This window comes from Panthera tigris, chromosome B3, assembly GCF_018350195.1.
Source record: "Panthera tigris isolate Pti1 chromosome B3, P.tigris_Pti1_mat1.1, whole genome shotgun sequence".
Classification (NCBI taxonomy): domain Eukaryota; kingdom Metazoa; phylum Chordata; class Mammalia; order Carnivora; family Felidae; genus Panthera; species Panthera tigris.
In genome coordinates, this window is record NC_056665.1 from 122,681,929 (window position 1) to 122,707,909 (window position 25,981).

The window sequence follows — 25,981 nt, forward strand, 5'->3', positions numbered from 1 at the left end:
TTTAAGTTTATTTATTTTGAGAGAGAGAAAGCACGATTTGGGGAGGGGCAGAGAGAGAGGGGGAGAGAGAGAATCCCAGGCTCAAACCTATGACCTAGAAGATCATGACCTGAGTCAAAGTTGGATGCTTAACCGACTAAGCCACCTAGGCACGACTAATTGGTTAACCTTAAGGAAAAGAAAACTAAATTTCATCTTATACTAAACATGAAAATGAATTAAGAGTATTTAAAAATGTAAGTATAAAATGCAAAACTTTAAAAATTTCAGAAGGAATTAAAGGTGAATAGCTCCATGACCCGTGGGTGGAGATTTATTTTTAAAACACCTGAAAGAGGGGTGCCTGGGTGGCTCAGTTGTTTGAATGTCTGACTCTTGATCTTGGCTCAGGTCACGATCTCACAGTTTGTGAGTTTGAGCCTCACATCGGTCTCTTTGCTGACAGTGTGGAGCCTGCTTGGAATTCTCTCTCCTTCTCTCTCTGCCCCTACCCCACTTATGCTATCTCTGTCTCAAAATAAATAAATAAACTTTAAAAATTTTTAAAAAGCCTGAACACACAGACCATAAAGAAAATATTGATAATCCTCATTACAATTAAATTTAAATTTTATGTTTAAAGAAAACTGTGATTAATAATAGATAAGCCACAGACTGGGAGAAGCTATTGGCAATGAATGTAATGTATAAAGGATTGGTATCATAAGTTGTATAAGGAATTCCTACAAGTCAACACCAACAACAACAAAGACAAAAACCCAACAGGAAAATGAACAAGGGTTATGAATAAGCAGATCACTGATGCCAAAACCAAAATGGATAGTAAACATGTAAAAGAATGTCCAGCCATGCTAGTAATCTTTACAATGCAGATAGAAAAGATATTGTGCTATTAACTTCATCCACCCAGTTAGCAAAAATTAATGATTCTCATAATATTAAGTGTTGGCAAAGAGGAAGAACAAGGAACGCCGTCATATCCTAAATAGTGGGAGCGTAATTAGGGTATCCACTTTGGAATGCAGTTTAGCATTGAGATTGAGCATGACATTTGGCCTAGCAATTGCATGTCTATGTAAATGCTTTAGAGAAACTCTCAAGTTGACAGTTAGTAGAATACACATTGGAATGCTGTTTGCAATGTAAAAAAAAAAAATGTGTAATATATATATGTGTATATATATATAAGCGGAAGATGAATGAATGGTTTGTGGTGTTTGTGTACAACAGAATCCCATCTAATAGTGGAGCAAAACATGCAACAATGTTGGTGAACCTCAAGACCATAATCTTGAATGAAAACAAATTATGGAATAACATGTGCAGAGTGATGCCATTTATGTGAAGTTTATCAACAAGTAAAATAATCCAAAATACTTTGTCAAGATCCTCATTTACTGTATAAAAGATATAAAAGCTTTCATAAACATGGTGACTGTCCCAGTAAAAGGTTACTTTTGGGAAGAGAAGGGAGCACGGCTGCTGCAAAGGGGGTTTACCTCAGCCTGTCTGTAATATTCCATTTCTTGAAAAAAATAATATGAAACAAATACATCAGAATGTTAAGCAATTAACAAAAGCCAGATTTAGGTACACAGGTATTATTTACTTATTTCTACTTGTTTAAATGTAATATTTCAAAGTTGAATAAAGAACTGCCTAGACTCTCTGAGATATGGATGTCAAGTGCACAGCCAAGTTTACTCCCTGAGTTCTTGCACTTCCTGCTCTCAATGGACTGATCAAAACTGTATATGACCACATAGCATAACTCTTCAGACTCTCTGGGGAAATGTCAAAATTGTGAATAGAAATGCTGAAATACCAAAATTCGACTGTAGATATACAAAACCAACTAAAGACTTAAAGCATAAAAATGAAAACAAAACAAAATAAAAGCTGTTTGATAGGGAGATCAGAAGAATATACGATTTTCTCTTTCCCCCTAAAATCGAAACCAGGTACTGGCTGTAGCCTTTCTGAAGGATTATCTGTCTATATGAAAACTGCCAGCCTGAAAACCACACAATGTAATATAAAGCAAAACAAAACGAAACCTGCTCATGTGAAAGGAAAAGAATACTCCACAAAATGGCTGCACCTTCCCACATACATCCTTCAGCTCCCCAAACAGCTTTTCCATCCTTGACCTTCTTACTGGAAACCTCTCCTAAGCACTTACACACAGCTCTGCAAATGTTAGGGTGACATTTGGAGTGGGCTTGCGTGATCAGCTCATCCGTCGTCTGGGCTCCTCCAGGGGCCTGCCAAGCTCCAGCACAGCGGTATTAGCCTTGCAGGCCTCACCTCCCAGAGCTAGCAATAACATTTACCAGCTACAGTTTTCTCCATCTTCAAATATTTCCTTTGGCCCACGTGACAGTGATCCAGCTTCTCCATAGACTGAGACCTGAAGAGAGTAGTTTAGAGAGAGGAGAGCCCTCCTTTACGAACTTTTAACATTTACCTTTCATCAGAGATTTTACTTGTGTTTTAATTGGGCTTCCCTCCTAGGATTCTGATATGTTTGGGAAAAATTAATTACTAAAATTGCACACCTGTATGTGTGTGTGTGGGGCACACCTTTGATTATTCTCATGTCAGTGGAAACTGAAAAAAATGTTTCTGGTTGGTGAAGAATCAGATCTGAGTGCTCGCTGAAATCCTTAGGAATCCAGAGTTAGCTAGGAAATTGTACAATTATTAATCATAACTGTAGAAAATAATTTTGGAGCCTTGCCAAGCTTAATAGATGCCCAGACCTAGGTTAGTCAAGAGTTAACGAAGTCAAGATGGCCTCGTTTGTTTGTTGTATCTCCAGTGCCTGAATGAATGAATGAATGAATGAATTGATGAGAAATGAATTGAACATCCTTTCAACAGCCTAATGAGTTATGTATTAATATTATCTTTTTTACTAATGAGGATGCTGAGTCTCAGAGAGATTAAGTAGCTTGTCCAGTTATAAACCTAGCTAGTGTCAGCCTGAGAACTTATTGCTCTGCAGCAATCTGTACTTACAGGGACACGTATAAGTCAGAAATATGATAACACTGGTGGGAAGAATCAAAATGACTAAGGACACGGTAGAATTGCAATTAATAAATGTAGAAGAAAAGAGGGTAAGAGAGAATCACCACTAGGCAAACAAACACCATTAATAAATGTTGCAAATAAGGTTTACTGATAGATACTAAAATTAGTGGGTGAAAAGTTTAGGGACTTAACCAAGTAATCAAGAAAACATCACCAGTAACAAGCCATGTCAATATCATGAGCTTAATACCATGCATTGGGAAGGACACAAGGGATTCAAAGGAGATTCTTTCTCAAAATGCATAACCTCACTCTAATCATGAGAAAACATTGAACAAAACCAGATTGGGGATATTTGGTAAAATATCTGGCCAGTACACTTCAAAAGGACATGAAAGACTAGAAAAAATTGAGAAACTGCTATAGACTGGAGAAAACTAAGGAAAAATAGAAACTAATGGGATCCTGGAACAGAAAAAAAGGACATTATTGGAAAAAGTCATAAGATTTGACTAATATCTAAAGTTTATTTAAAATGATTACCCATGTTAATGTCTGCTATTCACAATCGTACTATGGTTATGTAACATGTTAGCATTAGGGGAAGTAGGGCGAGAAGCGTAAGAGAATGCTCGGTTTAATTTTTGCAAGTGGGCAAGTAGATAAATCTGAAGCTAGGTAAGATTGAAATAAAACGTTTCAAACAACAAACCAAACAAAATGACACAAAAATGAACAGGAGATATATTTGCCATTAGATTTTTTTTTCAATGTCCAGAGAGAAACAAACATAAACTAAAATGAAATGCACACAAAAACTGTCTTGTAGACACTGCCTGTGATGTATGTACATAGCAGATACAGTGGAACCACAGAGAAGGAGTGGTCACTTTGACTTGGAAAGGGAGTGCAGGTATCCAGGATAGGTTTCATAGAGAAGGTGATGCTCAAGGTATTTTGTTCAATCACCATCTTTTTAATTTTTTCCCAAGCACCTACTATTTGCCAGGCACTCTTCTAGAAAAGAGCTACATAGTAGTAAACAAAAAGGAAAAAAGGTACCTGCTTTCATGGACTTACGTTCTAGAAGGAGGAATGAGATGAACATATGAATGAAAAAAATCAGATATTGTAAGTGCTGTGATGAAAAATAAATGAGCTAATGTGATAGAATAGGCTTGGGGAGAAGGGCAGTTAGATAAGGTGATTGGGGAATACCTTTCTGATAAGATGATAGTTAAGCTATTTGGGCCTGGGCCTGGATGAGACAGAGTCAGCCATGCAAAAAGATCAGGGAGCAGGTAGTTCTGTGCTAAAGAACAGATTGGCTGAATCCCCCAATGTAAGAACAAATGGGTGTGTTTGTATTTAAGGAAATAAAGGGAGGCCAGTATGCTGGGCTGTACTGGACAAGGGAAGAATAGTAGATGAGCTGTAGAAGTAGGGTGACCAGGTTGGCTTTAAGTCCAGACTGCATACTTTTGAGTAAAAGGTGATGCTATTAACAATCACATCAGGACAACAGAAGCAAAATGGAACTGTTTGGGCCAAACCTAGACCTATGATTACCGTATAGAGAAGAAACAAATCATGTAAGACTTAGAGTCAGGCAAGGAGGTATAAATGTATTCTGAATGCATTAAGGAGGCATGAGAGCATACAGCAGGGGAAGGGAGTGATCTCTATGGCTGCCATTTGGAGGATAGACTATTGAGAGCAACAAATGAAAGTATCAGGAATTGTTAGAAGTCTAGCTAGAACACAGAGGGTGGGGGCTTGAGCTAAGGGAGCAGACACGGAAAAAGAAAGGACTTCCACATTCACGAAGTTTTGAAGGAGAAGTCAAAGAGCCTTGCTTACTGTTAGTAAGCATGCCAGATTTTGCCAGGTGGACAGGGAGTATAGAAGGTTCCATACAAAGATAGCAGCAAGAGCAAAATCCCAGGGACAGGGTATATTCTAAGAGTGAAGGGCAAAAGTGAGGGGGGCACAGTGGGGTCTGGTAAGTAGGCTGGAGATGTGACCTGGGGCCAGATCATCTAAAATTCGGAGTATCAGGGCTAAATCAGTGCTAGTATGTACTGTGGTGCCATTGAAAGCATTTGACTTGAAGGTGACATGATTTTCTTTGTGTCTAGAAAAATGATACTAGCTCAAGTATAAGAGGAAATAAAAAGATAAGGGGAAAATAAAGCCTCCTGAAAACAGATACTCGCTGCTAGTTAGAAAAATAAACAAGAATCTAGAAACATTTTGAGAGTGGTACAATAAAGTGAGGGGTCTTGAATTGTTTAGAAACTGTCCACCCATTCATCAGACAAACCCTCGATTGTCTACCAGTTTACAGTATAATTAAGTGTTGACTCAGGGACTACTGAACAGCATTGTTGAGTCATAAAGAAGCCCTAAGAGGAAAACTTTAGGGACAAATTAATGTTATGTACCATGTACCTTCCTTCTTCTGCTCCAGTGCTATTCTTGGCCCACTCATTTCTAAGTTTTAGCAATATCTCTCAGACTGGTGTGCCTCACATGCAAGTTTGGCAAGCTAAGCATGGTGACAGAGCCAGATAACTTGTTCCCTGTAGACTTATAAACTCATCAGCTGTGGGCTGGTAATATAATTTACAGTATGCTTTGCCAGCCCTATAAAACAACTTTCTGTTTGCAGAGGAATGGGGCCCTGACAAGAAGAAGTGTTTATAGCTTAATTTTAGTCGTGTTCTCTATTGTTGCTGCAGTAGCAGCCTGTGTATGATGCATCCTAGTTATCTGCCAGACAGCTACAACATTTTTTTTCTTCTCTTTGGCCAGCTGAGTACAACATCGGGCTTTGCTTAATATCTACCCCTGTATCCTATTACCTTAGGTGGGGGTACCCCTAGCATGCACCTCCATCTTTTGGGACAAAGGAAATGAGACATTCCTTCTGTACGATACTCCACAACCATGAGTTACACCTTGATGAAATTTTCTGATACCTTACTGTTCTAGGTAAAGTTCTTATAAAATGATACTGACAGAGGGCTTGAGGTAGGAAAATCTGAGATATGCAACGTCTGTATATGCAGCCAAATGATGATTATCTTCCTGCTCACTATTTGTTTCTCCTTGTATATTACAATAGCTGTTTGCCATTTATATCATCAGAGGCTAACAAGGTTACTTGTATTCAGCCATTACCCCAGATGACTATAGCTAAAAGTAAAGTTCCACAAAGTAGGAACATCTGTTTTGTCCCTCTCTAGATCGCAAGTCTAGAAAAGTACATGAAAACGTAATAGGTACTCAAAAAGATATTGATATGGCAAATCTTCCCTAATGATTTATAAATGAATACTATAAATGATGTAGTCTTCCAAGAAGACTGTGTTTTACTGTGAGTTGGCCAGGGGGTTGATGAGCTAATAGCCTGAGACATTACATAGGATCTAACATTCATCTTAATAATATCTTTGAGTTGAAAAATTATATGGAATTCAATTGCAGGAGTAGTTTATTAACCTGGTCAACTCTAGATCCTACCGTACAAAATGTAGAGTTGTGAAATTTCCCACTATTCTCTTTTTGTTAATAGTCACTTTCACTAGAAGAGATATCTTTTCATTCACGTCTTATGTGCATTGAATTCACTGTCTGGCGTTGTCATATTTCTTTTGTAGTCCCATTCTGTAGCTAACTCTGCTTGAGTAATGTTGGAAATAGCTTATATATCTCACACACACGTATATACGTATATATAACATTTACGTATATATCACACACATACACATATATAACATATATATCACATACGCATATATATGTATATCATATACATACATATAACATGTATATGTATCAAGAACATTCTGAACTGGTGCCTCAATAGATCTTTAAGTATTATATATGTATGGATCTATTGACGTATCTGTTTCAGAACATTGCTGATTTTGTACAGCCTGATTTTGGAAGCACGATCCCAAGTAGAAAAAAAAGGAAGGTTTTTAATATCAATATAAGCAAAAAATATCAAGGCTTTAAATATTACCTCAGTTTCCTCGGTTATGAAATAAAAGGTTTGAATGCAGGTAATTTTTAAGTTTTTAACTAAATTTTTGTTCAATTCAGAGAGAGTAATGTCACAGCTTCTATGGTTGTTTTTTTTTTTTTTTTTTTCCTGGTATACTAACAGACTGTACTGTAATCAGTCCATTGTACTTATGGAAATTTCTTCATTGGTTTAACTTTTCTAGAAAATTTAATTTATATTTCTAGACAATTTGATTTTGGTTCATGTTGAAATAACGTCTCAGTCTCTCTTTGGAAGAAACTATATATAAAACTGAGGTTTGTTGAACCAGTACATTGCAGAACAGTTAACAGGGTAAAAGTGTATTCTCCTTTGCTCTCCTAGAGAAATTGTTTCTCTGGTTTTGCCTTGGACAATACTGAAACAGTCATATTCCAGTGAGCACAACTGTGTGCGGAACAGTTCTCTGAGCCTTCAGCCCAGCCATTTGGGAATCAGACCACCAACAAGTACAGGCATGCAGTCGGTCATTAATTATGTTACTCTATCAGCTCAGTGCTATTGTGTAACAATATTCTAGAATAAAACAAATCCATTATACAAATTCATTCACTCCAGATCCATATCTGCAGTTAATCATCCTTGTTTGATGGTTCAGAGATAAAACCTTATTTAAATTTTAGTAGCCAGATATCAATAACAGAGAGCAAATGTATTCTCTGGAGTACTGACAAGAATATATGACAGAGAGGCAGCAAGCTTTGGGCAAAAATGAAAGTCTCCAGAATAGTGTTGTCTGTCTTTCAGAATGAATAGTGTAGTTGGACCAGAATATCAGGGTCCATCACTGAACATAACCTGCCCCTGACTACTATGAGCCATGCTTACCATCAAAAATATTAACAGAAACTCTAACTCTGGGGTTCTGGAGTGTAATCTCTACCACAGGTAGAGAAAGTCTATGAAAGTAGAACCATTGTGTATGGAATTTGAGAACAGAAGAAAGCAGAATGTATACTTTATTTTTCTATTTAATCAAAGTAGACTTCATAATGAAGATGAATACTAACAAAATGGTGTAATTAACGCTTCATAATTACATTCCATTTTACAGTTTCAGACCTCTTTCAAACATATTTTCTTATATCATTTAAAAATATTATTCAACATTTACATAAGGCAGGCCCAGCAAATGTGTGGCTTTCCCAAGATTGCACGCCCATAAGAGGTGGATCTGGAGAGAGACATGGGTCTCCTGACACCTAAGCTCTTTCTACTAACCAGTGCTACCTCTGGTACGGGAGTATGCTCGCATGAAAGCAGTGGGCCATCTCTAGACATCAGGGAAATTAAAATGCACAAGTGTGCACTACACGCTAACAGATAACATTCACTAAGCACTGTTGAATATGAGATATTTGGGTATTTTCACATTCATGTTTCAGGTTTCACCATTGTGATGGATTCCTTTTCTTTGCAGCTTTTTCCCCACTCAGCTTGAACCATGGAAGGTTGTCCTGTGGATTGCATTATAACAGGCTCCTTTGCCTTCTGTATTCTGGTTGAGTTTGCCCAGTGGGAAGCACACAAGGAGGATGAGAAGGAAGGATGACAGTGAAGTCTGAATTTTTAATTTTCTGTCTCTCTCCCTGTGGAATGACTACCAATTGGCCCTTTGACCTAAGGTCACAGCTCTTGTGAGGCACTGGTAACTCTGTCTTCCTCACAGTTCTGATAACTGACCTTTCCCTTGCCCCATTAGGCCAAAGGTAGTGATAGAGGTCTTCTCTTAATAGCACTGAATACTGCATTACCCCTTGGAAGGTTCATTATGCCCTACCTGTGCCTATTAACCTTTGTAAGTATTTACTTTTATTAAACCTTCATAATATGGCATGGTTGGAGTGGGCTGTGTCTTTCCTATTAGTATCCTGACTGACTCAGTGTTGTTAAGACATATTATGGATGGGGAAACTGAGGCCCAGAATGTTTCACAGTTAAATAACATACAGATCTAGGATTCCATCCCAGTCTTCTAAATCCAAGCTTACACACTCACAGCGACAGCCCGTGGACCAATGATTCCGAGTAGGGAGGCTGACCCATATGTGTAATTACAGCTTTACACAATAGAGCTTTCTTGAATGGACTCAGAAAAGGAACAATTCTCAGAAACATGCCACTGTCCTTTATAAATATGTTTTGAAATTTCATAACATGTTTTGCAAGATAGAGTAATGGTAATAGTGTCTGGAAGAAAATTGGATAAGATTGCATCTGGTCTCCCCCTACACCATTCTGTCTTCCTGCACTGTCAGAATTAGCCTACGGAGCAAATCTGACCATGTCACTTCATGTCTAAAACTCCTCTGTATTGACTAAGATCCAAAGTCCCTAACTGTAATTACTTGGTCTTTTATATTGGTACCTCTCTGTATTCCTTTAGTGTTAACTTTACCAATTCCAATCTTTATTCTTGAGCTCATATGGACCCACTAGACTGGTTCTCACCTGAGGTGGTTTATTTTTGTATTTTGTATTTTTTTTTAACTTTTTTTTTTTATCCTCCGACAGGCATTTGGCAATGTCTGGAGACATTTTTAGTTGTCATGACTAAAGGGAATGCTATTGGCACCTAGTGTGTGGACGGCAGGGCTACTGCTAAACATCTTACAATGCACAAGGCAGCTCCCACAACAAAGAGTTATCTGGTTCAAAGTGTCAGTATTGTCACAATTGAGAAATTCTGTTCTACTTTAGGACTTTGAACTCCCCCTTACTGTTTACAAGATGCTGTGATATGTGATTTTATTCCATGCCCTTGTCAACTTTGCCCCTAGTACATATGCTGTTCTACCAACTGGAATGCCTTCCCACTTCTTTTTTATTGTTCACTCTCATTCTTTTTTTTTTTTTAATTTTTTAGTTTATTAATTTTGAGAGAGAGGAAGGAGGGAGAGTGTGCATAGCAGGGAAGGGGCAGAGAGAAGGAGAGACAGAATCCCAAGCAGGCTCCATGCTGCCAGCACAGAGCCTGATGCGGGGCTTGAACTCATGAACCTTGAGATCATGACCTGGGCCGAGATCAAGAGTCAGAAGCTTAGGGGCACCTGGGTGGCTCATTCGGTTGAGCATCCGACTTGAGCTCAAGTCATGATCTAGCAGTCGTGAGTTCGAGCCCCATGTCTGGCCCTGTGCTGACAGCTTGGAGCCTGGACCCTGCTTCAGATTCTGTGCCCTCCTCTGCCCCTCTCCCACTCATGCTCTGTCTCTCTCACTCTCAAAAATGAATAAATGTGAAAAAAAATTTAAACAAAACAAAAAAAAAAGATGCTTAACCAACTGAGCCACCTAGGTGCTCCTGTTCACTCTAATTCTTGAAGCAAGTTATACCCCTCCTCCTTAACAACTCTAGGCAAACACAAAGACATCTGAGCTGAGTTCCTGCAGCACTTTGTTCATTTTTTAGTATAACAATTTACCTGTTTGTGTCTATAATTCCATTTTACTGTAATCTCATTAAAGACAGCAGCTCTGTTACTCCCATCCCCCAGTTCAGCACAGTGTCTGGCATATATTAGAGACTAATCATTGAATGAATGAGCAAATATTATTGCAAGCAGTGGCTATATTTCTCCTGGTTAATTGTGTTGTTTAATTTTTATAAATTAAGTTAATTTTTAATTCAGTATGAAAAACTATATAAGAGAAAGCTGCATGACTTCTTTGATTGAATGAACATTTTCTTAAAAATTATGTACCTTTATAAACCAGGATTTCTGTATCCCGTTACCCTTCCTTCCTATCTTCCCTCCTTATTAATACCAAAAAATATGCACATGTACATACATACCTGCTTTTCTTTTTATTTTATTTTATTTTATTTTATTTTATTTTATTTTATTTTATTTTATTTTATTTTATTTTTTTAATATATGAAATTTATTGTCAAATTGGTTTCCATACAACACCCAGTGCTCATCCCAAAAGGCATACCTGCTTTTCTTAAAGTGAGAAATGTCCATCAAAATTTTTGTCATAGCTTTAGAGTGCTCTAGCTGTTTGGAGAAGAGAAGCCAGAATGACTGTATGTAATGTCAGCATTATGTTGAGAATGAAAAGTTAGTTCTTTTCAGCCTTGTCCACAAGAGGGAGGACATTGCCCTACATCAATTTTGTTGATTCCCCAGAACTGTTGGCTACTGTTGGGTCTGCTTGGAGCTAGAGATTTATGTTGTTCCTGCTGTTGCAAAATACAGAATTAGAACCTGGCAGGCATTCCTGTATAAATTTGCACACTGTTTAAGATCAGCCCAGTTTGGGTGGAGAGGAAGCAATCTGTGTATTTGGGAAGTTTTGTCAGAATAAAACACACTTAAGGAGTGTGTAAGGCCAATAGCTGCATGAATGAGCAGGAGGGTGTCTTGAAGGTACAAAAAGAGAAGAGGATGAGGGGGGTGATTATTTAATGGTACTTTGCTTACAAGGTTGGCCAGAAGAATATCAGTGGGAGAATGGTAGGGAAAAGTTGCCTGCCAGAAGCACCCTCTTTCGAGTTAAACAAAAAAGAGTATACCAGTTAAATAATCATTAGCCTCAAGTAAAACTCAGTTTCCTAAATCTCGAAAAGTAGGAGAAAGATAAATGATTTGGAAACAAAGCCAAGAGGAATGGCCAAACAGGATGAGCCTGCCAACCCTGCCTGTGCTCCTCAGGTATAGTATTACTTAATTGATAAAAATATTGAAAGTTATCCCTAATATTTTTATAGAGGGAAAAGAAAAAGATTCAGTAGATGTTCTTATCTGGTCCCACCTGAGTGAAGAGTAGTAGAAATGGCAGTGGGAGGGAAATATCTGTAACAGACCCAGACAGTGGGACTGAGAATAAAAAGATAAGTCACCAGGGCTAAACAGATAAGAAGTCCTAATGCTTCCCCTCTACTGCCTTGGGATACACTCTTTAACCAGATGGGGTGACTTCTGCTCCAGGAACTTAAGGTTCAGAAATGAGAACATAGCCTTGGCAGCTAAATGAAGATTATGTACAGTCTTGATTGAGCTCTTTATCACTCCCCTCATTTTGTTCCCGTATTTTACCATCTCTCAAGCTACAGAAAATAACTCCATAGAACTAAAAATATGAAGCCATTCAACTGTAGATGACTCTGGGAATCAAGTCCCTGAAACTATGTCTGAACAATTAGAAACTCTGGACAGAGCCACCTGAGTATGAGCCGGAAAGTCAAGGACATGACAATGCAAGTATAAAACAGCAGAAGAAATAAAGTAAAATAAAACAAAGGAAGCTATATACATTAGAAAAGTCTAGGAATTTGGTCTAGAAGAAAATAAAGGACCAAAGAATTTCCCATGAGCTGTATTCTGTAGCTCATTTGGACTGTAGAATAACTTTAGAAATTTTAGTGGCTCAAGAATTTAAAGGAAAAATTTTAAAACAAATTAACTGAGTGAAAGGAAGAGGGAGATTATAGATGGAAGGGAGAAAAATGTGAGAACCAGAACAGTGCAGTCACATGACTAATTTGACAGAAGGGACAAGTTCCAAGTACTAGTCCCTGGCTGTACATGAGGCAAAATCTTACACTCTCTGAACTGTGAAAGAAGTCTCCAATTCACACACATCAACAGAGAAAGGATTAAAATTAACTGACTACAGAGACATAAGTATAATATTTGACCAATAAGTGGCTTATATTGGCCAGGAATAATACCTGCCAACAATAGGAAGGCACACTAAAAGATAAAAATGGGGGAAAACATCTGAGCAGGGAAATCAGAGCTGTCACACCGCCATGAAAATATAAATCACGAAATTCACTCAGCCAGGTCATTAAACAAAGAAACAAATGGACAACAAGAACTAGCCCTGGTGGTGGTGGTGGGTGGGAGAACGGAGAGCAGGACCTAACCTTGCTATAATCCATCATCTAAAATGTCCAGTTTTCATCAAGAAGTTGTGAGACATGCACAGCGGTGGGAAAATGTGACTGATACACAGGAATATATGTTGGCAATGGAAACTATCTTTGAGGGGCTCCAGATGTTGGACTTAGCAGACAGCCTCCATGGAAGTTATTATGTTAAATATGTTAAAAGGATTAAGAAAACTATGCTTAGAGGCTTAGAGGATTAAAGAAAAGTAAGATGCTAATGATTCATCAATTATAATGATGTATTAGTATTATCATTACAATTATCGTTAGTGTATGTATGTGTGTATATATATATATAAATTTTCAACTTCTAAATTTCCATTTAGAGATTTTGCATACATACTATATAAATTTGGAGTTGAGAAGTGCAGTAACTCAAAGAAAATTCCCTAGAGAGGCTCAACAATAGATTTGAGTCAGCAGAAGAATCCGCAAAGTTGAAGATAGATTAATAGAAATTATAAGTCTGAATAGAAGAAAAAAATGAAGATCAATGAACAGAATGTCAAGAAAATGTGGGGGACTTTTAAATGTCTCAACATATGTAAGATGGGAGCACAGGGACGAAAGGAGGGAAAAAGGGACAGAAACAAAATATTCAAAGTATTAATGACTGAAAATTTCCCAAATTTGATGAAAAACAGTCTCCACAGCAGAGAAGCTGAATGTACTCTAAGTAGGATAAATTCAAAGAGTTTACATCCAGGCCCATTGTATAAAACCATTGAACACCAAAGACAAAGAAATCTTGGAAACAGCAAGAGAAAAATAAATGACTCCTTGTGTATAAGAGCACTGCAGTGAGATTAACAGCTGATGTGTCTTGAGAAACAGTGGAGGCAAGAGACATGACAGCATTCAATGTACTGAAAGAAACAGAAGTGTCAGCCAGGATTTCCATATCCAACAGAGCGGTCATTCAAAAGTTAAGGCAAAATAAAGGCATTCCCAGGTAAACTCGGAGAGTTCACTGCTAGTATACCTGCCTTATGAGAACTACTAACTGCTTTAATTCTTCATGCTGGAAGGAAGTGACAGCAGACAGTAATTTGAATCTACATGAAAAAAAAAGAGCTCCAGTAAAGGTAATTATGTAGGTAATGATAAAAGACAGCATAATTACCCATTTCTTTTTCTTTTTTCTCTTAACTGATTTAAAACACAATTGCAAAAAACAATATCTATAAAATTGTACTGTTGGGCCTATAATGTATGGAATTGTGATATATTTGACAATAAACCGCAAATGAATGAAGCTATATTGGAGAAAAGGAAATGACAGCAGATGGTAACTTGAGTCTGCAAGAAGAAATGAAGAGGGATAGAAATGGTAAATAATAAGCTTAATTAAAAAAACTCTATAAATATATTTGAGCTCTCCTTTCTTCTATTCGCTTTTTAAGAAGGCATGTTTTTAAAAAGCAATCATGATAATAGAATATTTTTGAGGTTCTAACACATATAGACATAATGTGAATAACAACAACACAATGAGGAGGAAGGGAAGAGTGTTGTGGAAGAGTAGAGTTTCTATATCTCACTGGAATTAAGCTGAGTATAGATATGAAGCATATTTTGATAAGATGTATATTGTAAGACCTGGAGCAACCACTAAGAAAGTAGCTCAAAAATACAGTTAATCATTAAAGGAATGAGTGTGCTAGGATATATTAATTTAAGATGAAAGGGGATAGTAAAGGAGCAAAGAGGCACAAGATAGGGAAACTGTGTAAGTACCATTATGTAGGCATCCCATCATGTGACCTCTTAAAACTCATTAGACCAACTTGTTTCAGATTGAATAATTTCCTTATTCAGGCCTATTTTCTTGCCTCAAATAATTATTGTATTCATGGTGGGTGCTCCTTGTGTTTGAAATCTTTTAAGCAAATTAATAAGAATCCTGGAATGGATTTTTTTAGCTGATTCCTACACTAAATTTTCTGCTTCATCACCCTCCCCTTAAAAATATTGGGTCGAGGGGCGCCTGGGTGGCTCAGTAGGTTGAGCGGCCGACTTCGGCTCGGGTCATGATCTTGCGGTCCGTGAGTTCGAGCCCCGCGTCGGGCTCTGTGCTGACAGCTCAGAGCCTGGAGCCTGTTTCAGATTCTGTGTCTCCCTCTCTCTGACCCTCCCCCGTTCATGCTCTGTCTCTCTCTGTCTCAAAAATAAATAAACGTTAAAAAATTAAAAAAAAAATAAATTAAAAAAAAATATTGGGTCGATAATAGAACACACAGAAACACACACCAAGGTACACATTGAGATACATACTTTATTTGGTACCATTAGCTGTTTAACTGCATACTTACCTGATGCTCCCTGATACTACCAATACTGACATAAACATGCATTCATTTCGACTATGTTCTGGCACTACACATATCCAGAGAGATAAAAGTGACCATTACTTTTGGATTGTATTTAAGTTGAATACATCAAAACAACCATTTTAGGGCTCACTGAATACTCTAATGTCTCTTAAAAAGGAGTGTACATATGTATGTAGGTGAGTATAGTAGAAGGTACATAGTAACAATGATTAATAGTGTTCTTAATTACACAGACACATAAAGAATTGTGCATATTTATATGTAGCATATTTAGAAATGGATGTATTATCTATGTTTATATAATTTTATGTGTTCATAAATAATATACAGCTTTAAATAATGACGTGTGTATGACACAAACATATACACAAGGACACCACACTCTACCATGAGGCATTGTAGATGTGCTTTCAGTGCTTAGGAACATGGATGTGTTCATGGCAGAGCCCTCTGACAATTGGGCAGAATGGTTAAGGATATAGCTGTGAGAATCAAACTGCCGGTGTTCGACTCACAGCTCTACCATTTGTTATCTGTGTTACCTGGTATCTATAAAATCTAATAATGATATTTTCTTCTTTGTGGTGTTCTTATAAGCATTAATTGTCTTAGTGCATGTAAAATTCTAACAAGCACCAGGCAAACGATGAGTTCTCAATACATTTTAGTTATCATTATTGATCTTTTGATTCTGCTCTTCCAGGAAATAAAATAGTTTCTTTCGCATCTGGACCATGTTATGTTTCCCATCTAAGAATGCATCTTCATCATATGTCTTTTATTGTGGCAGTGTCTGTAACTGTCAAACCTTTATTTGTAATCTTAGAGTTTTCAGATTGTAATGTACAGCCATTAGCATGTTGTGGGTATTACCCAGGTGGTGGTTGCTTCTCGGGAATAAGCAGGTGTATTTATATTGCTCGTGTAAATAGGGTGGTGGTATGATGGTGACATAGACTGTTTTGAGTACCTTCCATGTGGTTGGGCTGGTATCTTCCTGATCTGGTTTTTTTTTATACATAAAGGCAGACAATTTTTGTCTCTTGTTCACTGTTAGGCCCACAACACTTAGAAGAGTGCCAGGTACACAGCATCAGAAATGAATGCATCATGGTACTTCTCAATCTAAAACCATTCACTTCCCATATCTTCCCAAGTCTATTGATTTTATTATAATATCAAAGAACAGTTATATAACTACTTCTCAAAATATGCTTGATGCTTTTGTTAAATTTAATAGCTTGTTTTTATCTCAGAATTCCCCTTCTTTCTTTCCTCTATGTATACAGATGCTATTTTATCTGTGACAAATCTGATGCCATCACCTCTTTCATTACAAACCCCATTCATCTACCAAGAACATCTCAGACTCTACCTTATCTTCTCTACTCACCTGCATACCACAGTCTTTGTGTGGCATGAATGCCCTCAATGCCCCTGGATTTATAGATATTTCCTGGGTCGGTCATTTAACCATTTGTATATTCTAGTACAGTTACTTCCACATGCCATGTCTCCCGTCATAGCAGGGTTCTTATCCGTTTCACTTTTGAACCCTCCATAGTACATGTAGGTAGGTAGCAACTATTTGGCAACAGTAAATATTTAATGAGGGCCCAGTGAGTGCCGGATACTGAGCCCAGTGACAGGTTGGCTTCATAGGAATGTGAGTGATCATTTCTGTGTTCTCTAAAAATATTTGCTAAATGAATGATTGAACAAATGCACATTTTGAGCAGCATGGTGTTGTAGAACAGGTCCTGGCTTTGGTATTGTACATACTGGCTTAAAATCCAGGCTGTCTGACTTTGAGATGTTAACATCTGCCTTCAAGACCCTTGGTTTTCTATTCAAAGTAGGAATGATAGATCCACGTTATAGCATTAAGTGAGATGATAACATAATGGGGTGGAGTGGGAGGAAGGGGGCTCCTAATCAAAGTGCTTGGACTAGAGAAGCATCAGATTGGGTAGAGTTTCTTCCTCATAAGAGTGCTATTTGAATAAAATGACTGACTGACTTTCAGGGTGTCATTATTTTTGTTGTTGTTGTTCTAGCCCTAGTTCTGTAGATCCTCTTTGAATGGGTGAAGCAAACTCGTATAGTGCCTGGCCACTAGGGCTGTTACAGGACCAGACCTGGGCAGCTGCTCTTTCCTCCTAGAAGCTCTGGCAAATGTCTGTTTGCTGTGCTGGTTAAAAATTTCTGTTTTCCTCCTATCCTTCATGAAATACTTCCAGGAGTCTAAGTTTTGTTTAATGCATTTTTGTTTTGTCTACAGCACGTAGAATTAAATTATTACTATTTGTGGGGGCATTTATACATTTACAAAACATCTTCATATCCATTATTTCATTTGGCACACTTGCTAAGTCTGTGAACATGGTAGGGCAGTGACCAGTGCCACTGTATGCCTTTTAAAGGCAAATAATGAAATAGAACCTCAGAGTTTAAGTGGTCTGCCCAAGGTCACATAGGTTAAAAGTGGCCGCACTGGAGGTCTATCCAACACGGGTCACCTGACTGCAAATTTGGTGTCCTCTCCTCCCTACTCTACTTACCCTGGAAGCAAAGAGAAACTCTGATATCCTTTATCCTGACATTCTCCTCCATTCTTCTTTGCAGAGGCGTCCATCTTGAGCTATGATGGCAGCATGTACATGAAGATCATCATGCCCATGGTCATGCACACTGAGGCAGAGGATGTGTCCTTCCGCTTCATGTCCCAGCGAGCTTATGGGCTGCTGGTGGCTACTACCTCCAGGGACTCTGCGGACACCCTGCGTTTGGAGCTGGATGGGGGGCGTGTCAAGCTCATGGTTAACTTAGGTATCGTATGAAGTACCCTCTGCCACTTCGTTTGGGCTTGTCTACCCTTTCTTTTCTGATTTTCATTGGTTTGATTGAATTCTTTGTTTGTTTCTTAAAAGTTAGCTGCTCACCTCTTGTTTAATAGATCAAGGATAAAACCTAACAGCAACAAACACCTTCTCCTTGTTTCTGCATGAGGTTTTGATGTCAATTTCTGGTTTCTGACAGTGGTGGTTTTTTTTTTTTTTTACTAGATTATTTATTTTTTAAGTTTCCTTTCTTGGTTTTTTGGAACCGTTTAGCTTTGTGTAAAACACGCTACTTTGGTCCATCTTTTGATCAATCACATTGCCATTAAGTCCAACTCCTTGGTCACCACTCAAAACAGTCAAAGCTGAAGGCAGAGATAGGATAGCAAATGGAGGCAAAATGGAGGTTGGGTTTGAGAGAACTAAGCTTTGTGAGTAGGATGAGAGCTGCATTGTTTCTTTATCTACAATGACTATTCAAATGGGGAATTCTGGTGGCACTGGTATCTCTTCATACTTTAGCCTAGTGGGGAGGACAAGTCAGATTTTTTTCTGATGTCCCATTAAAGAAATAATCCTATAAGTTTATAGAGTCTCTGACATGTAGAAGGAGAATGTGGCTCCTGATATGTATCCTCTTCTTCCTTCCTGACATTCTTACCCATTATCTAGCAGCCCCTTTTATAAAGATTGTCCTGTCACACTGTTATTCTCCAATTTATCTGCCCTCCTCATGTAATACATATCAATTTTTCCTTAGTATTTAAAAATTATGACAGTTTTAAATTTGCAGCTTTATTGTTCTTCCACTGCAATTACATGTAACATATACTTTGGGAACTCCCCTCCTGATGGCCTCACATTCTCTCCTGCTACTGACCTTCTTGACTGGATTCTAATTGATCTTCTATGGAGAATGGGGACCTCTTGATTTCTGGAAGGAAAGAAACCAACCTCATTTCTACTCAGTAGAAAGTCAGTGCCCTATGTCAGCAGGATGAGTAGTATGGCTGAGTTCAAGCTTCCTAAGCTATGGATTTATTTGGGTATATAGTATATGTTTGGATACAGAGCTCCTTCTTAAAGATTCCAGTGGAATGGGTTGTCAGAGGCACGGAGAAGACATGATGAACAAATATACCAGACACAAGACCATATAAAACCTTAGATGGCCTAGTGGGAAGGTGGGATTTGGAATCCATACCAGTCTTACCTGCTGTCAGGTCAACTGGTTGTACTTGGAAAATGCCTACACTACAATCCTAAATATCTCTAGGACACAGAGGACTGTTTTGAGCAGTGGCTTTAGTGATGTCTCTTTTTTTCCTTCCAATTTGCAGCTTTTATAACACTATGCCCTTTTTCTTGTCCAACCTCATTTGATTTCTGTTGTTAGTGTGTCTCTTGGGTTTTTTTGTTGTCGTTGTTGTCGTTGTTGTTTGTTTGTGTATGTGTGTGTTTGGTTTTTTTTTTTTAATTTTTTTTTTTTGCTGGATCTTTGTGTTCTTGAGTTTTTAATTCTCCCCACCATCAACCATGGTAAATCAAAAGATGGTATTCAACCCTTCAAAGGCCCAAAGCCTGCGGCCCGCATAGCAAACAGCCTTGAGAACAGAGTGTACTGAGCAGCCTGCAGGGGCTGGCAATACCCCTGTCCCTTTCACCTTCCCTTCCTACACCATCGTCCCTACCCCCATCAAAGCAACAAAAGAGCGTGTATGACCTAAAACCAACAACCAGTAGCTGATTGTCTACTTCTCTGAAAAATAGCAGAAGACATTTTGAAAAAATAAAAAAAAAAACAAAAAAATGAACCTAATGACTTAAATAGCTTACAGAAAAACATGACGACAATTCTTAACTCTGCATGTTTCAGAGCAAGAGAGAACCATATATATAAGGATGATTAGCCCCATGGGGCCCTGTGGAAATGTATACTGTCTTTAAACAGAAAATATATTTTTCTTCTTAGATGTTGTTTTGTAAAGATGAGAAAGCCAATGGTGGTAGGTCTCACATCTTAGGAGGAGAGATGGGATGGAGGAAGATAAAAAGGGATGAGGAAGGAGTGGACAGATTCTCTTACACACACACACACGCGCACACACACACACACACACACACAATCAGAGGTCCCATGTGTATTCCTAGAAACCGTTGTTTTTCTGTTTTAAACTGTGCCTCAACTATGAGAGAAGTGCTTCTCAAGGAGACTACTTGACTTCTAGCACACACTCAGTCTAGCTCCTCTGAGGTAGAGATATCTTAGGCAAAACAGAGTAGGAGAACCTTGTGCTTTTCAGAAGCAATAGTGACTTCTTTTTCCCCTGAAGAGTAGGATTCATCACAATGACTGGTTTGAATTTCTTTAACTTTCTTTCAAACCTAACTTGAAAAACCTCACTGAAATTCCCTGTGCTTATGTATACAAAACTGTTCACATCCATGCTTCATTTAAAGGTTCTTCTTCCCTTCTCTCCCCAAATATACTCCTTTATAAATGTTTTCTCTCCTTATTATGAATTTATTTTTCCCTTTTCATTGGAAGAGGGAAGAAAGCATCTCTAAGTAGGGTTTGCATTCACATTTATTCCACAAGAATTAAATTCAAGCTGATCAATTTGTTCACCATTTCAATTGTGTCTCTTTTCTAGCATATGCTCAAATGATATTACAGTTTATTTCAAATTGGTCACACATATAAGCTCATAATATAAAGTCTAGTATGTATATATTTCTCTGATGTAATGTATCCATCTCCTAAATGTCAAGGAGACTAGGCTTCCCTGAGGGTCTTGATCTCTGAAGACAGCAGATGTGGTAATAGCTGGTGTTGAAAAAGCTCCTACAACACTGCACATTTTTAAAAGTTGAGAGATTGGCTACTGATCAATCATATTTTGATCTCTTACAATTAAAACATATAATAATTTCATTATCATAGTATATTTAAAGATTTAAAAACCTTATTTCAGTCGCCCAGTAACTTTATGAGATAAATCATGCAAATGTTTTTATGCTTACTTTTACAGATGTGAAACAAAGAGATGTTTGACTTTTCAAAGCTAACATAAAAAGTTGGCATTGGAGTTGAGCCTAGAACCTGACTTTCTAAAATGCTGGATCAACATGGGTTATCTGTTATCCCCACAGCTCAATACTGTGGATCAATGACGTGGTGGTCTTGATGACTGCTTTCGTGATGGTTACCTTTTAAACACGCACAGAGGGAATCTTTTTTCCTTAGTGTCTGGTTTGAATTGAGCCATATGGCTGAAAAGTCAGTCAGTATTGACACCTCATTTGTGGCCCTTAGAATCCTCAGCAGAATGCCAGCAACGCTTCTTCAGTGGTGGAGGCTCATAGGGAGGCTCATGCAGTTTGGTTAATTGCATTCCAATTCTCCAGATGTTCTCTCTGGCAACAAAGACTTACTGACTGCCATTTACTCTGTGCATTGTTGAAGACACATTCACCTCTTCCATGCTCTCAACCCAAATCTCATCAATCTAGAAAATAATTTCTCTTCATTTACTAAAATAAAATAGAAAAACCTAAATTAAACATAATGAACAGCACAGACATACACAGACATGCATATACCCCTCAGATACCTTGCCAAGGCTAAGGCAGAGGTAGAACTTTGGCTGCTACTGAAGAGAGATCTAAAGGATGTTGCTTTCCCAACCCAGTTCCCATGATTCACTTTTCATTAAAAAATACACCCTCACTATCAAGACCACCTTCTCAGAGCCTATGAGCAAGGCACTGGGGTACATATTTTTTTCCCCTTGAACTACTTATTCTTCAAGCAAAGAATCAAAATAACCCACCCCTTCTTGACTTAACCAGTTGTCTACCATCTTGAAAGCTCCAGTTCCTCACATTGGTTTAGAGACACCATTCAGTTCATGGAACCATTTGAGTGTAGCCAGCACCTCTCCCTAAACCAGGTCCTTGTCTAAGAATACAATCTTCAACAGCATAAGAATCCAAAGAAGAGAACCACTTCTTATTTATAGCTCTCAGGTTTGCTGCTTTAGGCCCACTCTTTCTCTTCCCTTCTCTCTTAAGCATGTGCATACACCTGTTTCTCCTGTCTCCTTAGTACATCAGGAAGGGACATCTCTCCAGCTTCGCCTGATGGTAGGTGCAACGGGTAGCGGAAGCCCCACCCCTTCCTCCCTACTTGCCCTCCTCCTTCCTAGTCCTCACCAGGGGCATGGCCTCCTCTGTTTGGTGATCGTACCGGTTGCTCCAGGGCTGTTTGCTCCCACTTTTCTGTTGCGGTTGACGACACATGACAAACCTAACCGCACGAAACCAAACCCAGATTTTTCTCAAGAGATGTTCTTCGGGGGAACAAATAAGCATCCTGCCTCCTTCCTCAGAATGAGTGGGTGTCATATATTTCTCCTCTCTGGATTGCACACAGTTTCATTCTGCCCTGTCCTTTGCCACTGGTTCCTTTTTCACTTGCTTTCTTAAAATCGTTTACTTTGGGAAATTCAAATGGTGGCATTATCCGTGAAGAGTCCTCCAAACTATTGGTTCAACTTTAGGCAGAGGAGCTCAGTTTCTAACTAATTTTCCCTGTAACTTTTTTTTTCCTTTTCTTGTTTTACTTCTACTTTTTAGTATCTAGCTTTAAACTAATTGATATTGGAATTCCCACATGATATATCAAATTTATCTTCAACTGGGCAACTTTGTAACAATTAATCAGACATTTTTTAACCATTCTACCTAATCCCCTACCAATAAACATTGACTCTACTCAAAACCTTTTGTGCTGGGTGTCCACGACTCTAAAGACATACTAATAAAAGGATAGATATTCTGATCTCTGGCATAGGATACCCTGTCTGGTTACCAGCACTGGAAAATTAGCCACCCTTTCTTCCCTTTCCTTCCCATTAAACAATAAAAAAAAAGAATTTTCTCTCCTCAAGATGCAGAATCATAGAATGAAATAGGTAGGATGTCAAAGGTGCCTGAGACCTCCTCCCCATATACCTGTCTCGCCTTCTCCTTGAATGCTATAGGCACGTGATTTAGTCTGAGCATTCAGGCAGGAAGACGGAGATGGGCTTCATGAGTGGGTTGGTCTGGGAGCCTTTGAAACAATAGCAGAGAAACCAGTCAATTGTATTACCATCATACAGCTCCTTTTACCCTACACCCAACCCCACCTCTCTAAAATCTGGGATGGGTGTTTGTGCGGTTAGCTGTTTGCAAGTGGCCATTTTATGACAGGAAATGACCAGGTGGTATTAACCCTTTCCTTATATCTAGGGATAACGGCAGCTCTGCCTACGCAAATTTTTAGAGCATCTGGGGCCCAAGCAAAGAAGAGGGTGGCGGGAGTTTGTTTTTAGAAAAAGAGAAAGGGTTAAATACTACACTGAGAAACTTCATGAACAAATCTTTTAAAAAATTAATATGTCAGATTGGTAATATATCTTTGGAATACTAATACAAAAATTGTGTCAATGCTACTTTTAAAGACAAATTTTGAGAAAAATCATTATGGGGGCAATAGAATATAACCTGCATTTGGTGGGGAAATTTTTGCATCATTTTCCAAGTTGAGCAAAATTAATATTTCAAAGTTCAGGTTTGAAATACTTTATATAAATGAATAGGTTTTTGAAAAAAAGGAACAGCATATTCGGTGTCTATTGTGGATATATATGTATATCAGTATATATCTCTATACATATGTGTATATATATATGTGTGTGTGTGTATATATATATGTATCCAACTTTACTAAATAATATACTGTACATATACACCCACCCTTAAACTTGTACATACTATATATATATAAAATGGCCACATTTCTTGCGTGTGTCTGTCCCCGGAAGGGTGGACTGATTGTTTTTGGATGTCTGCAGCTGTTACCTTGAAGGATGCGATTTCATCTTTCATTTATTTTTCCCCATCTAGACTGTATCAGGATAAACTGTAACTCCAGTAAGTTTTCCCTCAAGTTTCATTTTGTTCTTAAAAAAGAAAAAAATTGGCTTTATTTTGTTTACTGTTTTATGAGCTGTTTTTTATTTGAATTATTTTATGTTCTGACTATGGAGTTGTGGGGGTGGGGGAGCTGGGGTTGACCAGATGAAGGGCTGGTGAGGGTAATGGGCTGAGTGTGGCTCAGGGCTTGGTTTCTGAACTGGGGCGGGTCCTCTCTTCTTTCCTTGCATTTGCTTTTTATGCAGAAAAGGAGGAAAGGGCACCTGTATAAGCAAACAACTTGAAAATGAAATAAATGGTAATTTGTTGTTTTGGGGAAATAATCCTCAAGGGTGGACCAAAAAAAAAAAAAGAGCAACCAGAATGCACTTCTCCACTACCAAAAGCTTCAGAAAATAATGGCAAAGTTCATGACCCAGAAGGTGACTGCCAACTCTGACGTTTCTTTCCTGGCATTTATCACTGTAGGGATTTTTTTTCTCAGAGGGTAGGCAAAGCATTGTTCTTGGTGATAATGTAACATTTTAACCAGAGACTCGAGACACAGTCTGGCTCTTCTGAATGAAAAATTGCAGCCTATTATTTTTACTTTACCCCATTCAAATATTCTGGTTCTTGAAGAAGAGTGTTAATGAAGTGCGGGCTGAATATTACTTATGTGTTTCTTCTTCTGCCTCACAAAGGAACATTAACTGGAGTCATGAGGTAGGAGAATAGGAAGAGGAAGAGGAAGGATGGGCAGAAAGAATGTTTAGTTGATAAAATAAATGAAGGAAGAAATATATTTTGAGTCTTATAGTATATCAGTTAAGACAAATAACTAAGGTAATTAGGGTAATTAGCTATAATAAACAATCCCAACATTTTAATGGCTTGACAAAAGAAAGATTTATTTTCTTGTTCAGGCAGAATTCAATGCCAGTGACAGCTCTCTTCAAAGACATAATTCAGGCATCTAGGATTCTTTTATGACCTGGGTCTACCACTTTGGAGTTCTTCACTTCCAGCCATATCCATAGTGTAGAGAAAAAGAGCTTGGATGGTTATGCATTGTGTTTTTATTGCCTTGCCTGTAAATGATGTATACAGTATATCACTTCTGCCCATATGTTGTCAGATATGACTCCGTCCAAAATGCAAAAGGAAGTTGGGGAATATGGTTGTCCTGTTGACCCAGGAAGACAAAATTAGATTAGTTCAGCATCTAACACACATAATTCTCAGTATTATCTCTTAATTTTTTGCTTCTTTCCTTACTAGGGTCTTTCTGTAGGAAAAAAATAAAAAGGAAATAATTCAACTTTTATATTTCCTTGTTTGTTCCATCACATTAGATATTTTATAGGTGCTACTAGTTTAACCCTCTTTCTTGGGAGATTATTTCATCAGGATTACAAAGTAATAAAGTCCAAATCCACTTTCTTTTTGTCTTTTTTTTTTGGGGGGGGAGGGGAGGGAAATGTTCCATGTAAATTAACAAAAGAAATATAAAAAAAATCGATATAAACAACCACTTCCTAAAGTAGAGTGCTTTATGCTTGTCTTGGCGTCACTTTCAGCTAATTTAAGCAGCGTCCTATTTTGTTGTGTTTAAACATTTCTAATTAGCCAGAAATTTCCCATGATATTTAGATCATTAAAGGCCTAATTGAAACATCCTTTTTTTCTAAAGACTGGTGTTTTCTCTTTCTTTTAAGCAGCTTTATTGAGATATAATTTCCATACCACAAAAATCATCCACTGTAAGCTTACAATTCAGTGATTTTTATTCAATTTATAGAGTTGTCTAGATACCAGCACAATCAAATTTTAGACCATTTCC

The 25,981-nt window shown here is 38.0% G+C and overlaps 1 protein-coding gene across 9 annotated transcripts in view; it reads left to right on the forward strand.

Moving 5' to 3' along the window:
- Positions 1 to 25,981, forward strand: part of NRXN3 (neurexin 3) — a 1,570,788-nt gene that overhangs the window by 582,068 nt on the left and 962,739 nt on the right. For all 9 annotated transcript variants that reach the window (XM_042990246.1, XM_042990247.1, XM_042990244.1 and 6 more), the window contains one exon: positions 17,963 to 18,166. In XM_042990246.1, the coding sequence (XP_042846180.1) occupies positions 17,963 to 18,166 (204 nt within the window). The remainder of the gene's footprint in view (positions 1 to 17,962; positions 18,167 to 25,981) is intronic.